General features: G+C 40.3%; 1 protein-coding gene across 3 annotated transcripts; it reads left to right on the plus strand.

Moving 5' to 3' along the window:
• The first annotated feature begins 37 nt into the window (after nucleotides 1-37).
• On the plus strand, nucleotides 38-15474 carry lifra (LIF receptor subunit alpha a). Of its 3 annotated transcripts, none has more exons than XM_053869955.1 (18): nucleotides 38-202; nucleotides 5826-6000; nucleotides 6338-6477; nucleotides 6812-6965; nucleotides 7387-7662; nucleotides 7747-7873; nucleotides 8475-8611; nucleotides 9504-9634; nucleotides 9745-9898; nucleotides 10077-10141; nucleotides 10327-10549; nucleotides 10617-10802; nucleotides 11604-11696; nucleotides 11782-11931; nucleotides 12164-12301; nucleotides 12420-12513; nucleotides 12594-12660; nucleotides 12747-15474. In XM_053869955.1, the coding sequence occupies exons 2-18, from the start codon at nucleotides 5913-5915 to the stop codon at nucleotides 13431-13433; spliced, it is 2910 nt and encodes a 969-aa protein (XP_053725930.1). In that variant the 5' UTR covers nucleotides 38-202; nucleotides 5826-5912; the 3' UTR covers nucleotides 13434-15474. The 3 variants fall into 3 exon arrangements, with proteins under 3 accessions (XP_053725930.1, XP_053725931.1, XP_053725932.1); XM_053869956.1 differs by having other exon boundaries at nucleotides 12750-15474; XM_053869957.1 differs by having other exon boundaries at nucleotides 6341-6477.
• Nucleotides 15475-15804: the final 330 nt, after the last annotated feature.

Below are 15804 nucleotides of genomic sequence, written 5' to 3' on the forward strand. Positions count from 1 at the left end.
TGTGATTGGTCGGGGAACGTGCCACTCAACGCTCCTCGCTCTGTGATTCCAGTAATCCCGGCCCTCCGCGTCAATCCACTGGGAATGGTAAACTAGCACAAACACGACCTCACAGAGCCGCGCACGACTGTTTCTCCTCACCGTCCTGACACTTCACTGTTCACTGAGGTCCCGTTAAAGACACGATCATCGTACATCGAAGGTAAGGTTCGTCTAACGCTTTATTTTGTATTAAAAGCGGACTTTTGGGTGTTGATGGAGGCTAATAGCTAGCTGTTTTCCTGTGTGCGTGTGCGCACTGAAATGTCACTGGACGCTAGCATCGTCTACTGTTATTAACACTAGATATTTTCTCCAGTCAATACTGGTTAAGCAATTTATAATAAAGTGTTTTCATCTACATTGTCTATGTTTTACGATGCTTATTCGGAAATCATTTCGCTTTTATGCGTATAAATATTTGTTTGTCACTGAGGCCGGAATTTTTTTGCATTTATTATTTAAGAATTTTGTTTAAAATCCGCGCTAGCAATCAATCATATGTGATATTATCACCATAGTTCATGCTTAATTTGTGCCCAGGTGTTCACAAGTGAATGCTTAGAAACACATGTTGACAAGAAAATCAGATCAAACATTTAAACAAAACAGTGGAATGAAAGACAAAACTATAAGGCATGACAATTACGTTTACTGAAAGTCCATAAATACTCCCCTCTGTACCTCCATCTTCTTGCTGCACTTAATTATTTAGAAGTTTGTGGTCAAGTATTCACTCAGGTGTGGCATCGTTTGAGTTAGAATGATTCTGGATCTAAACAATTCTTGACTCTTAATCTTCTCAGAGGCAGGGTCAAAAAAGACATCTGACCCCTTTACATTTTATGACCTTTACCTTGAAGTAGGGCTGATTTCAACTCAGACGTAGATATCTCATGTATGACTTGAATATGAATATCTTTTCACTGTGAATACACTTTTCATGAGCGCTTTATTTTTAAAAACCTCTTGGAAACACATGCATACCTGCTCAGTGCCTGATGCTGCGGATTGAACCCGGAGTGGTGGGGTAACCTGATGCAAACAAAACAAAAAGGATGTCTTGGTTCAGATTACCAGCAGTATATGATAAAATGAGAAACATTTCTTCTTTCAGAAAATGGTCATCAAAAGACAGTACATTTCCACTTTTTGGTTCTAGGAATGATTTTGCACTGTGAACCAACCGGAAGAAGAACCATTTTATTCTGGAGCAACATAAGTGTTCTTCCTAAATTATTGGCACAGATACCAGCAATGCGGAGAACGTGCTTACTGCTGCCTCTTCAATCACTGCAGTGTCTCCTGCGGTGGAGGACACGTAGAATGCCAATGGAAGATTGAGATCTGGTTGGCGGAAATGACAAATACAATTTGTACTATCCCGTGAGCTACTGAAAGTTTGTCCCAGTTCCACTTCAGGGTACTCCCTAGGATTTTTTCCCAGTGCTGTGGTGTCTCCATGCATTGTGCATTCAGTCAGTACTTTCTTGGTCCTTCTTTATGGTCCATCTTGAAACGCAGTGTTCTGCCCATCTGACGATGAAGGAACGCTGACATTGTGACTCATTTCCCCACTGTGGGACTATTAAAGGCCATCTAATCTAATCTAATACATGTAATCTATAGTAATGTCATTCTTTCTGCCAAGTAAATCGACTTCCACCCAGGGTCTTGTTAACTAGTGGCTGACTGTATTGATGTCTGTTCTGAAATAGCTCACACTTATTTTCATCAGGAGCCTGTTGTTCAGTTCAGGTCACCAAAAGGTTGTTTCCGATTAAGTCACCTAGTGAATCCTGCTTAGTCATGTATCCAAGCCCCTGGCAGGACCACGGTTGTGGTGTGTTGTCTTGGAGATTAATCACTTAACATTGTGTCCAGGAGTGTCAACACTGTGTGTGTCTATTTGTGTATGAGGATGTGAGCGTGCTTCCGACCCTCAGAGAGAGTTTATTCAAGATACTTGTAAGTTTTCAAGTGAATCATCCACTTAGTTTCCATACAGAGTTTTGCATTCATGAAGAAATACAGCGAAAGGGAAGGAAGGAAACGCTGTTTGGTTGTCGGCCAAGTGTTTCTGACTCGCACACTGAACTGAATGTTCTGGCTCTCATGAGGTCAGGTCACTGACATTTCACTCAGTCTTGGGTTTTTTCAGATGCAGCTCTCTCATTAGAGTCCACCCATCGTCCTGTTGAAGGGTCTAAAATAAGTACTAGTCATTTGGTATCATATTTCAGTCATCTGTTGTTCCACGATTTACTTTCTGGCACGATGTGGCTATTTCCTGCTGTGGTCATCTCATGGAAGCATAATGACAGTGGATGAGCGTAGGCTTTGAACAAACATTCAAGTTACCCCTGAAAAAGCTCCCCCCGTGCCCGCCTTATCTATTCTTTTAGGAATGTTACTGAAAGTCCATTTCAGATGTGGTTGCTCTTATAAATTGTTCAACCACTCCTAAGAAGTACTACTTGGAAAGCGATAAATAGATGTCGATTCGCTCCTCCTTTTGGTTGGGAAATGTTCAGCAGATTTATTTTTATCTTTGTGGGTTCTGACGGCTCTATTTTAGAGTCTGTGTCATGTAAAAATACTTCTCCCGTATATGTAGCTGGTCTTTCTTCAAGTCTGCTTCTGAACTTAATCGTGTCTTATCCAGGTAGCCAAATGGTCAAACAAATTTTTACCTGTTGAAATCATGCTAGCTGTGAAGTAGTCAAACAGGTGATGGTTTCATCATTGTTGAAATGCCTATAATTTGGTGAATTACAGGGGCATTGCGATCATGGGTCAAATAATTGTAGCACACACCCTTTTGTGCTCCACTTTTGTTTTTTAGAACTGAGTGATGTATACTTTATAATGTTTGATTTATTTTAACAATTGCTTTTAAAATGCATTAAGTGTTTAAGGATTTGCAATGACAAATATAGAAACTAGAATTTATAAAAATATTATCGTCATTAAACCAAGCATGGTGATCGTTATCTGGACACCAAACCGCCGCTACTAGTGGTGCAAACTTGCCTTTCTCCAACACAATATCTGAAGACTGGCTGGCATCATCTTTGCTTGCATCCACTTTGTTGCTCATGTTGTTACTGTTTTTAACTGGGATTACTACTTCTCCAGAGCCTTCCAGCGCGCTGAGGTTGGGTTGCAGGAACTGACGTCATGCTGGAATGCTTGGTGTCTTATGCTACAAACAGATGTGGCAATCCTCAATTGTCATAACCACTAGTCCAAGCTAGGTTTCCTCTGGGATTTTTTCAATGGTGGCGTATGCCCCGTGGCGTTGACCTTCGCCCCTCTACAGGAACGGATTGTAACCAACCAAGATGCGAACGATGCGATGACTGAATAGCAAGAAAGGATTCCTCAGGATTATTTTGAAACTGTAGGAGAACTTAGTTGAGGAGTTCCAACATGCAACCATCTCTTCAAATGAAAAAAAACAAAAAAACAAAAAACATCATTCACCTATGACAACAGAATGTACGTGCAACATTTTGAAATGGCACACTACTGTCTTCACCGTTATCAAACACGGCAACCTCTGGTGACAATAGGGCAGTGATTCTTAACCTGGGTTCGATCGAACCCTAGGGGTTCGGTGAGTCGGTCTCAGGGGTTCGGTGGAGCCTCCGCCGCAGAGGTCCACCCCTCAGTCTAGTCTGCAGTTAGTGTATCATATTTTATTTTTCCTAAAGAAGGGTTCGGTGAATGAGCATATGAAAGTGGTGGGGTTCGGTGCCTCCAACAAGGTTAAGAACCACTGCAATAGGGAGTATGAGGGTGAGCAACAAGTGATGGTCAAGGTCCATCTAATATTTTCCACTATAATTAATTGTGAACCATTTATCATCCAGCTCTACCGTGTACCCGTTTTCTTTTAGCCAGGATGCACAAGCCTAGACCATTGTGTGCATTTCAAACATGAGATTGTCCTCTTCTTTCAAAATAATGCAAGACATTATAGCCCACTGCACTTTTAATTCACCCACTTGTTTGTCAAACGTCGCCCTCTTATGAACAGCTATATAACTTCCTATAACTATAGAACCTTTTTTTTATGGGTGCACCAATTTATCTTCTCTCAAAATTTTATCTGACCCCTGTTGATAAATTGGGTCAGGTGTTTTAAGATACAATGGAGTGTTAATTCAACGAGCAGCTAGAATCATGGTATATTCGTCCCAGAGACAAGTAGCTGTCCCAGGAACAGATGACTTGTAAATATTTGATAACTGTGAAATGCTTGGAGGCACACTGACCCATTTTCATTTAAACCTGAGACTCTTCATCCACAAGTGGTGAACCAGCGCAAAAGATCCACATGGAATGTACAATATCAGGGTTACCTGCAGAAAACGACATGCAAAGCCTTAGGAGTGAGAATGATTTGATTCTGTAGGTCAGTAGTAGAGATAAGGTGGTCGATTGTGTACTGTTGAACTCAAGCGTTAGAACCAGGTGGATCCAAATTTGCCTTTAAATGGACAGTTGTTTCTTGGCACTATTATTGGAGGCTTGTGGACAGAAAGCAGAGCTCAGCAGAGGAGTATTGATCTGAATCTGTTGTGCATCATCGGTTTCCCAGAAGCTGCAGTCTTTTTTTTTCTGGCTCAGATTTAGAGTCTCTTTTTTTAGTACAAGGGCATAATGGGCCAAGTATGTATGAAAAACATTCTAGTCTAAAATATAGGGTTTCTGGTCCATAGAAGTACTGTTTTAACTGGTGGCACACCCACATACGGTAACACACGCATGTGGAAACGTTTGCACCGGACAGCTGTATTTGCATTAAGCTATGGCTCTAAATTTTGCCAGGAGGTGATGATTTTTGAGGTCAGAAACACTAGAGGTCTTTGTGAACCTGGCAGGGTTTGAAATGTAATTGACATGCAAAGCAGGAAAACCATCGACCCAAGAAAAAAGTTTCTAAATGTGTACAGATCATTTTGTCCTGACAACCAATTTATTCACACAATTTTACATTTGTATACACAGTGTACCAAGTTCTGTTAAACCGTTTGATGACATGTTAAAACGGCAAACCTTAGAAGACGGTTGAGCTAATGGATTTGGGAGTGCAGGACTGGCATTATTGTATTTTGCCATCTCATTCGCTTGTCTCCGCTTGTCCCTGGAGAAACCAGACAAACTGCTTGTTCTCGCGCTCAATAATAACAAGTAGATGCCTGCTGGCTTATCATTGTAAAGTGTTGTTGCAATATTGCAAAATCTTTTGTGTCAGTGTGATCCGTGTTGACTTAATAACCGCACATGTAAATGTCCAAGCCCTAGCCCTGGGTGTTTTTAACTGGTATTTCAGTTAGCATCATTGTTGGTGTGCTTTTTTCTCATACACTGGTTTCTGTTTCTGTTAGAAGAAATCCTCCCAGTCACAGAGTGTTTCAATCACAAGCTACTAACTGTATTAACTGTAATCATAGCATATAGTATTAGTAAAAGCATGTTATCCAAGTTTCTTTTTTTTTTTTAACTTAATCCCACTTTTTGGTGTATTTTTAAATGGTCGCAATCTTGACCTAGATGATGATGTGCTGCACCATTAACTTAATAATTTCCCTTCCTTTGTTCTGCCACACGTGGCCACTCAATGAGACTTGAGTTGTGCCAAGCTGTTTTCAGGGCCACTTCAATTTTGTTCTTGGTGGATTGGATTACTGTCAAACTCAAAGTCACTTGCCTTTTATCTAGTTTTGTTCTTCAAGAATGTATTAAAATGTCTTTGCATTGTTGTGTTTTCTCTTCAGGCTGACATCCATCTGCTGATGACTGCTATGGTTTTACTGTAGAGAACGTTTTTGCCGCAGTGGAAAGAAATTCAACCAGTATCCAGTATGCTTCCCTTAAGGCTGAGCTATAGCCCAGGGCGGCTCATCTGTTTCCTTGTGGGCTTCTTTGTGTTGCGAGCTCATGCCAAAGATGGTAAGTACCAACAATTCCTTCTAAGGTACAAGCTACAAATGAAAACGTAATCTTTGCAAAATATGATGTGCTTAAAAGACATGGGGACAATATAGTTTTGTGCACTGCAATGGCCACACTTACCGACGAGCGTTATAGTATACATCAAAGAAAGACATATGCAGTCTATAAACTTGTCATAAGATGATATTTAGTTGTTTTATAATTATATTTTGTCATTTTGATTTATGCTAAGTTAATGTACCTATTGATCAAGAGAAAAAAATGAAGCTGGATGTTATATCTGAACTACACATGTTAATTTAATATGTTGCCATGTGTGTTTATTTTTTTCAAGCAGTTTTGACTGTTCCAGAGCAAGTGAGCCTTTCACCTAACATGTACACGCAACAGCTATCGATATCCTGGGTGGGGACTGGAGCCTCCGCCTTTGACATCATGATACTTCGGACTGAACTCAATGAAACGGTTTTCCATGTAAGTTTTCCAATTCACCTTAGTCACTTTTAATAATGGCCACTTTTGTCCATTATTTATTTCACACCTTGTGATAGAAAGTCAAGTGTACTGTACATGCATCACTGAATGTGTTGTGAAAATGGTAATGTGTTACCAAGAACACTTAAGAAGTTATCCTAAAATATGTCTCCTAAGATGAGAAAAGTTGTGAGTTTGGATTTGTGATTGTAAACTCCACATATAGTGCTTGTCCTGGACAACAGTATAAGGGTGTGTCTGTTGAAAATAAAATAAATCTTTGAATTCAAGATGCTCCCCTGTCTCTGGAAGAAAACTTATTTTGTTTTTGTAGGAGACAGTGTCTTCTTCCGCGGACTCAGTGACTGGACGACACATGTGGAACTGGACCTCACTTGAGCCTTTGGAATGCACCTCTCTGTCTGTCCGAATATGCTCTCGAGATGGTGCAAGGACAAGTGAATGGAGCAACACTCAGATTCTTCGAGGTCAGGAAGGATGTTTTGTTGCACAGTTTCCTATAGTAGTATTCACTGAGTAAATATTGCCATTTCAGTTTGAACATCTGGATCAGTAATGTTCTTAAATCACTGCTGAAAAGATGCCAATATCAACCCCTCTCCCAAATGAAAGGGGGGGCAGCGGTACCTTTCACAGTTGGGCTGAACCATATGGACAAAAGTTCACATCTCGATATTGCATGACGGTTATCTCGATAGATTCGATAACAATATATTGTTCAGCCCTACTACAGAGAGTTCCCCTTAACCTGAGGATGATCATTTACAGCAACAGAAAACAAAACCTCTTATTTGTGAATTAGATTTGATGACAAATTGTTTTACCTTGATGGCATATATACTGTATGCTGGGTTGACATGTTTTTTTAATGTTATTTTTCTAATTCAGGTATGGACCTGCCCAGTAATGACAGGTTCCAGATGTTCCCCCAGGACAGAATTGTACCTGTTGGGATCAATACCACCTTTTGCTGCATTGTGGAAGAAGGAAAAGAATTTGGATCCCTCCGTTACGGCAACATGGTTATGAACACCTCTCGCCTGAGTAGACGTAGTTACGCCTCAACTGCATTTCTCCAAAGAGCATCGGCCAGAACAGGAACTAACGTTGTCTGTAATGACAAATTGAAGTCGAAAATTACGGGAGCTGTCATTTTTGTTGGATGTAAGCTGGATTTGATTGTGAGACACAGCTTGATTTTAACCCCCTTTGGTGTTTAACTGACCCCATGTTGACTTTCTAATGTAGATCCACCTCAACCCAGTGACTTGGTGTGCGAGACGCGTGACTTGATCTCTGTAGTTTGCCAGTGGAATGTTGGAAGAGACACGCACTTGTACGGAAGACGCAGGACAAACTACACCTTGAACAAAAGGTATGACGTGCAAAAGAAGTTCTCACAGATTAATCAAATATGATTAGTTTAGAACTGCAAAGCTCATTCTGTTTTCCAATGATCAAGCCATCTTCAATTTATAGTCAAAAATGTGCCATGCTCAGCGACTCGGAATATTTATCAGATTTATATCAAGTACAGAACAGCTATAAACAATGTAAGACCCCTTTAAACACATCTGATGGTTTAAGATTGGTAGCAGAAGACAATATTGAACTGATGTTTTTTTGTTCACAAAATAAGCTTTTGTTTTACTTTTGGTTTGACTTGTCCAGTAGAGCCGTACACTGAATGGCCTAGCACATATACTAAACATTGAAAGTTTAGTTTATGTGCTAAACTCTCAATGCCCCACCTATACTGGCAACGGAAAACAACAAAAAGTGTAATCCACTTAGGAAAATAGCCCTTCTCTGCCACTGAGTGACCGTCTAAGTGGTGGTGGTGGTCTGGCTGTCTGCCAACTGTTTTACAGGAACGCTCTCTACGTGGGCCAATATTTACTCATCTAAACAGCCTTGATTTGCACATTTCCACTGAACCTTCTATTTAACTTAACATTGTTTTGGTTTGTTTACAGATTGTGCAACAGTTCCAGTCATCAAGCAAAGCTGAGAATCTGTACCCTGGATAACTGGGAGGGTAACTGGACTTTGGAAGCAGTCAATCCTCTCGGCAAGTCTGTGTTGACAGACTCTGCTGAAATCAGCAGCCGAAGTAAGGGACTCTTGATTGATTTGATCTTGATTGAGTGAATGTCAAAAAATGAGCCCCGCTTGATCTGTACCAGGGATGGGCGGTAACTTATCGACTGTGATATACCGCCAAAAACAATCCACACGAAGAGAATTTTGCATCTCACGATAAATTCGATAAGCACACAGCACACCGCTGGACTTGCATACATGAATATGACAGCGCAACATGCTCTCCAGCCAAAACAGCGTGTGACAGTTGTGGAGAGTTTGTGGACTTTGGTTCACCATCATAGTTTTCAATTTATTTTTAAGACAGGAAACTTTGATAATGGCAATGGTTAACTCTGAGTCTCTTGATCAGTGTTTGTTTTACTCTCACAGGCAATGCAAATGCTACAACCGGGATCAGTTAGGGACCATCAACAAATTCTGATTCAGTCAAAGTGAAAGTGAAATCTTCTAGTATGCCAATGACAAAACAACCGTTTTAGGAGAGAGAATTGTGAAAAGACAAAAGACGGGTACAGTTTGTATAATGATTTTGAAAATAGAATATGACTAATGATGGGTCTATAGTTAAACTGTCAAGTGACATGAGATACATTGGGGATAGCAGACAGACTCATCTGTACACTTGGTTAACTATTGTATTTAAACATAAATAAATGATGATGTTGGAGACAAACTTGACAAGTTTCAAGACTCTAGTGTGTCCAACACATGAGATATAATGAAAATATATTTAGTGTGATAATTATTATCACCAAAATGACAAAATGTATCATTTTTTCTTTTTCTTTCTTTCTCTTTGAATGCTTTCCTGTTTTAGCCATTAAAATCATTTTTGTTGATTCCACAGAATTGAAATGACAGCAATTGATTTAAACTTGTGTGCTTCTTTCCCTCCTCAGTAAATCCTGTTGCTCCCATTTCGCTGACCTCCATCAACAAATCTTGGAATGCAACTGTGTTGTGGGGTTGGGAGCACAGCACCTACCTGACTTTAGCTCTTGTTTGCCAAGTGCAGCTGAACAAGTCAATGGTGAGTCATGTGTCAATGAACCTGATGCTTCTAGGCAAAAACAAGTTGGACTTTTTAATTTTACACCCATGATTCTAAAAAACAATCATGAATTCTTCTTTTTTTGGCAGCAAACCTTTAGTGGCGTTGGCCTGCAGTCTGCATTTCTCCCCAACTTGTATCCAGATAAAACGTATGTGGTCCAAGTGCGCTGTGGAGCCCAGAAGAACTTTTGGAAATGGGGAAACTGGAGCCAGCCGTATTCTTTCAAAACACAACCTGATGGTAATTCTTCTCATGCTGGTCATGCTTTTACCTTCACCCAGCATCTCTTTAATATTAACACAATTACCTGTAACTAGAAAGGGTCTGAGTGAAATGAATGGTAGTTCTGTGTTTTTCTAAATGCACATTTGAGGTTTGAGTTTTTCAGTGAATGAACTCATCTGTTTTTCTGTCTTAGCTCCAGTGGCTCCTGATGCATGGCAGTATGTCAACACTGATGGCTCAGGGACGATCATGTGGAAGGTGATATATTTATTCTGTTTCACATTTACACATTAAACACCTGTGCCAAGTGTTTTGGAAACATGACTGGCTCGGTGAACAAAGTGTCGGATCAGTTGGACATAAGCAGATTGAATATTACATCATCGATCAGCGTTTATTTTTCTAGTATTTATGTTCTCATGCGTCTTTGTGATTTCTTTTAGCCAACCTCTGATCAAGACAGTCGTGGTCAGATTACTGGTTATGACGTGACCCTCTGGAGCCCAGAGCAGCAGTCCCAGTATCTTGAAATCCCCCCAACAAAAACTTCTGTCCGTGTGAGCTTGACGGAGTTTAACTGCAGCAAGGTCATTGCAAATGTAGTTGCTAAAAATATTGCTGGAGAGTCACCACCTGCTCGTGTGGTTATACCGCTGCAGGTTGCAGGTATGTGGAACTAACACATATAGCCTTAGTAGTTGGACTGTTCTTCATGTTCTTGATTCTTTTACAGATCGCAAACTCATGACTGTATCCAAGGCAGTTTACATGGACGGAGGATTTCCCCTACTCTGGTTGAATGACACTAACAGCAGCTGTGGTTATGTAGTCGAGTGGTACGACTCACTCTGCCAGCTGGACTGCCCACTGGAGTGGATGAAGGTGACCACTGGGACAACTAATGTTTCTCTGGTATCAGGTAACATGACTCATACCTTTGTAATGGATAAAAAATATGGCTTTAAAAAATGTTTATTGTTAATTATGAATTATTGTTAATTATTGTTCATGGTAATCCAGCCGGTCAAGTCATGGGAAGGATGTTGTTTTGGTGTCCTGTTTTAAGTTTAGTCTTTGCCTCAAGCTGTCACTTTTAGTTTTTATTGATTATGGTCACGTCTTACTTTTAAGCTTGTCCAGTTTTAGTCGACAAAAAGCATTTATGTTTAATTTTAGTCAGGCTATTTTTGTCTAATTTCAGTCCACAATTATTTTACACCGTCACTATAGTACAAGTACAGTAGGTAGTGGTGTAGATTAAATACTCAAACTAAAAAAACTAACCGTTTCATTGTGTTTCATTTCTACCACATTTCTGCATTCCAAAAAAGCGTGTTTGACCATACCTCTATGTACCTGGCCTGGTGAAGCAATGCATCCGTGCAGAGAGAAACCTGGCTAAGGCAATAGATCCATTTAACCGCAGTCATGTTGTCCTGGTCTATATGCAGTGGAGAGTGAGATTACTGAGGAATGCATCTCTGTGAGCACTTCAGTCCTTAAGCCCTCTATCTATCTATCTATCTATCTATATCTCTATCTATCTATATCTATATCTCTATCGATCTATATATCTATCTATCTATATCTCTATCTATCTATCTACTTTATATATATATAAAAAACTTGACAATCTATAATGTAGGATGTTTATTTCCTGCTGTAGTCAAACCCGTTTTTACTGTAATGCTAATGGACGAATCTCTTTCTTCCCCATTAGCAAACTTTCAGCCAGGTGTGAAGTACAACATTGCCCTGTACAGCTGCTCCTCAGAGATGTTGCAGCGCTGGCAGGGATACTCTCAAGAACTAGGTGAGGAAAGAGCTGCTGACATTTCAAGCAGTGCCTATTTCAATGACTAATTCAATTCATGACATCTCAACTGTGCTTTCTGTAGCCCCCTCTAGCCCCGTACCCCAGTTGGTCACCACTCAGCAGGACTCTGATATCATCCTGACCTGGGGGCAGATTCCCGTGGTAAACAGAAGAGGCTACCTCCTTGGTTACAATGTTTATATCAGTGATGGCCCCCAACTGGAACTGCTTGGTAAATCTTTTTTCCATCCACTCTCCAGTGTTTCCAGTGGGTCCTAGACATGCCTGATTGTTTACAAATGTGTATAAGTTGCATGCTTAACTGTCTCAGTAAAAAGGTTGGTTGGAGATCACAAAAACAGATCTTTAAATGTCAAAGCATGTGAAACAACTCGCTGCAAATGCATTCACACTGCTTGTTAAAATGCTGGTCTTTGCATTGATGCTTCTTGTTTTCCTTCTAGCCAACATTCCGAACGCTGATATCAGGAAGTACACCGTGAAGGGTTTGTCCCTGGGATCCTATAAATTTACCGTCAAGGCCTACACTGCAGCAGGCGAAGACTCGGGAGCCACTAGCTCCATTTCACCGACGTCATACAGTACGTGAACAGTACCTTTTCCTGTGAATTGAAATCTAGGTCTTTGTACTCTGGCATTCTGGATATACACATTCATCAAGACTTAAAGAGTCATTTTTTTGCGCTTCTTCCTCCGAAGCTGATTGGCTGATTCTGGAGATCTTGGCCTCCCTGGGAACCACTGCTCTGTTCCTGGCAGTCATCACATTGATATGTTACAAGAAACGAAAATGGTTAGTCAGTATGCTTTTGTTGATCATTTGTACTGTACGTGCCTGCTAATGTAATGTGAACATGTATTGCCTTGATACAGGGTGAAGAAAACGTTTTACCCCGACATTCCAGAGCCCAAGCTGCCCGGAGACTGGTCCAGCACACAGGTAATTCACATCATTCTTCTTCCGTCTGAATCGTTTTTGGTGCAAATGTTTTCCGCTTCACTTTTCTTTCTGTGTTTGCATTCAAGCAGGGACCTTTGGATGTGAAGCCCTCACCTCACAGTTTAGTCCATGTGGTTCACAAGCCCGAATGGGATTCAAGTAAAGAAGTCCTTGTTGTCATTCCTGAAGAGGACGAGGAAGACGAAGTGCCTGATGACACGGATGAGGCCACGTCTTTACGTTATTACAACCAAGTGGTAGACGAACGCCCCATAAGGCCCCGTTACCCAGATTCTTCGGAATCCTCTGCATCTTCTTTGGATTCCGCGAGCACAGATGTGACTTATACTGGGATCCAGACCACAGGATCCTCACTGGTCTTCCCACTTGATCCGCAAGACTCCACTGAGGGCCTGCGCACGCAGGGAGACCTGCCAGTGGGAGGCGGGGATGCAGACGGAGGCTACCGTCCTCAGATGCATCCCCAGCTTCAAAGTGAAGACTTCAGTCAAGCTCCAGATGCTTCTGCCATGGAGTTGGAAGCTGACGGCCCTTCTGGTTACAAACCTCAAGTGAACTGGAGTCTGGACTCTCCAGGGGAAGCTGCTGAGAACCGGGATGCAGCACCATGTCTGGGATCGCCCACGTCCGTGGCGTCCACTCAGTTCCTCCTTCATGACGGCGAATCTGAGGAACATGCAGATGAGAAACGACACCAAACGTCGTCAGCAGCCTCCTGGTTCACCAATCTCATCTCGTCTACTAAACCATGAGGTCATTTCTCTCTATAAGCTGCAAGGCTGTGGGGGTTGAAAAAAATAGCTGAGCTTCTGTTACTAGTCACCCCATCAAGCCAAATCTAAATCATGAATTCCATAAAATGACAGCACCGTGGAAGCAGGAACCCTAGGTGTCTAAGATCCTTCAAGTTTTTACTCATTCAATACTTGGATTCATCAATGGATTCACAGATTTATTTAGAACCATTTACCTCTGCCTACTGGTTACATTGCTGCTGATGGTAGGTAGCTTCACAGTTTTTGGAAAATGGGAAGTTAAGCAGTGATTGACGCTCATAGGTCATAAACATTAACTGGTCGAAAACTGAAAATTGAAAGCTATTTCAAGACTCACATTTCAACAGGAACATAACTTTGTGAATATAGGATTTAATGAGGGTGGTAGCTGAAACTATTTTTGTTGGTGCTGAACAAAGATGGAAGCAGAAAGCTGCATTGTTTTGATTCCATTACTGTTGAACGACTTGGGTCAATGCTGCACTTTTAATGAGGTCAACACTTCTCAGTAGCAGTGAGTCAGTAAACTGATTTAAGCTATGAGAGGTTATGAGTGAGTATAACTACATACAGTTTTTAATTCTGCCTATATTTTTATTTTGCAATATTTTTAAAGTTGTTTTATAAGTCAAATTGTGAGTAAGAATTATTCCATGAAATTCCTGTACATTTTATTACTATACATGTCGAAATGTGATTTGTGCTTCCATATATTGGCACCGCATCCCATCTCACAATGTCTTGTTGTTGACTGTTGAACTGGACATGAAACTTGTTACTTACACTGAAACACTACATATATCATGATCACATGGGGTTGAGTATGAGTCTTATCACCAAATAAGCCAGTTAAACTTCCACACAGATCTAATTAGCCAGGTTCGTATTGTGCTTTAATATATCTCACTGACACGTTGTGTCTGTAAACATGGTACAAGTAGCTTTTGAGGATTTAAGAGATTTAGAGTTGTTCCCAAAGCTACTAAGCTTTCTGTTGCAATTTAAAGCCGATGAACCTAAAATATTTTGATCAATAACCCAACAGCCGCACAACATTACAGATTATTCCATCTTGTGGATGTTGTTGTTGTCATTATTTTTTTGTTAGTGCCTCTGCAATACAAGTGTTTGGAGAAACTACTGTGAATGAAGATGGTTTTACTAGCCACCTGTTAATATGCAGCTGTCATGGACTACTGATGTATTCCTGTTGTTGTTATCATTGACATGTATGTTTGTGGTCAGTGTTTTGCGTGGCAATATCTCATATTTTGAGTATTAACTTAGTTTCCTTTTGAGCTCACTATGTCTGTTATGTTGGGCTTTCGAGACTAACCTATGAACGCTATGTGTTACATGCTTTTATGTTGATTTGAATCAACAAATGTTCATTTTGTTTGAGAAATTTTCATCATGTCAATACATTTCACTGCCTTATTGTCTTTAAAGAATTAAAGTAGCTCGCCGTACCTGTTACTATACTAATTGCAACGGTGATAAAGAGATTGGTTAATGACTAGAGACGTGGTTGTGTAAAGCAGTGGCATCTATTAAGTAGCATTGTGATTTTTGTCTTCCTGAAGTAGCTTCGTCTGCTTTCTACTACTACTATGCTATTGCTGCTTTTTAGTGCATTGTAAGTTGATCATAGTAAAACTATATGCCCTGACCTTTTGTGTTTGAATAGTAGTTTTCTAGAATTGGTTTTACGGCAGGTTACACTTGCTGCCTTACACCTGTCTGTAATTCTAAACTGAATGTATAAAATACATCCCATAAAGAGTTCCAAACCTCGATGGCTTTATGAAACTAACACTAAGACTTTTGCATGACCAGCTGGCTGTAAGTATGCTGCACCAGACAAGGCTTTTATTTCCGGAAAAGGCTTTAAAGATTTGTGGAGGTTTTATTTTTTGATGGAAAGATTCAAGAACCCTAGTGAAAGGGAAGAATTTTATGTTAAAACCAATAACTCAAACTGAAATGCTACCTGTTTTAAAGACAATAAAAGTATTTGACTGGATCTTGTCTGTTTTGTGATTGCTTTCACTTGATCATGGGTGAGTTTTGTCGTGAAATTTGGTTTCAAAAGTGAGTATTTGCCTTTTTAATCATTGGTTTAATCTTATAAAAATAAAGTGGAATAGGGTTATAATTAAACATGTTTCTGTTTACCATTTACAATTAGGCTGTCGATTTTTTCCATCTTATATATTAAACTAATGGGGGAAAATACATTTATAGCGTGATTATTTACGAGTGTCTCCGCCATCGTCTTGGCTTTTCAAGTGTTACTAAAAATACTACTGGCTGGATGCAGAGCTTGAAAGTGCAGATTCTAGATCGG

This window comes from Synchiropus splendidus, chromosome 7 (assembly GCF_027744825.2).
Source record: "Synchiropus splendidus isolate RoL2022-P1 chromosome 7, RoL_Sspl_1.0, whole genome shotgun sequence".
NCBI lineage: Eukaryota > Metazoa > Chordata > Actinopteri > Syngnathiformes > Callionymidae > Synchiropus > Synchiropus splendidus.

Excerpts from the sequence above, each read along its gene's own strand:
- lifra (XM_053869955.1), top strand. The coding sequence starts at position 5,913 with ATGCTTCCCTTAAGGCTGAGCTATAGCCCAGGGCGGCTCATCTGTTTC. Across the intron at positions 9,635-9,744 it reads TGCAGCTGAACAAGTCAATG|CAAACCTTTAGTGGCGTTGG; the intron begins GTGAGTCATGTG and ends TTTTTTTGGCAG. Across the intron at positions 12,661-12,746 it reads GAGACTGGTCCAGCACACAG|CAGGGACCTTTGGATGTGAA; the intron begins GTAATTCACATC and ends TTTGCATTCAAG.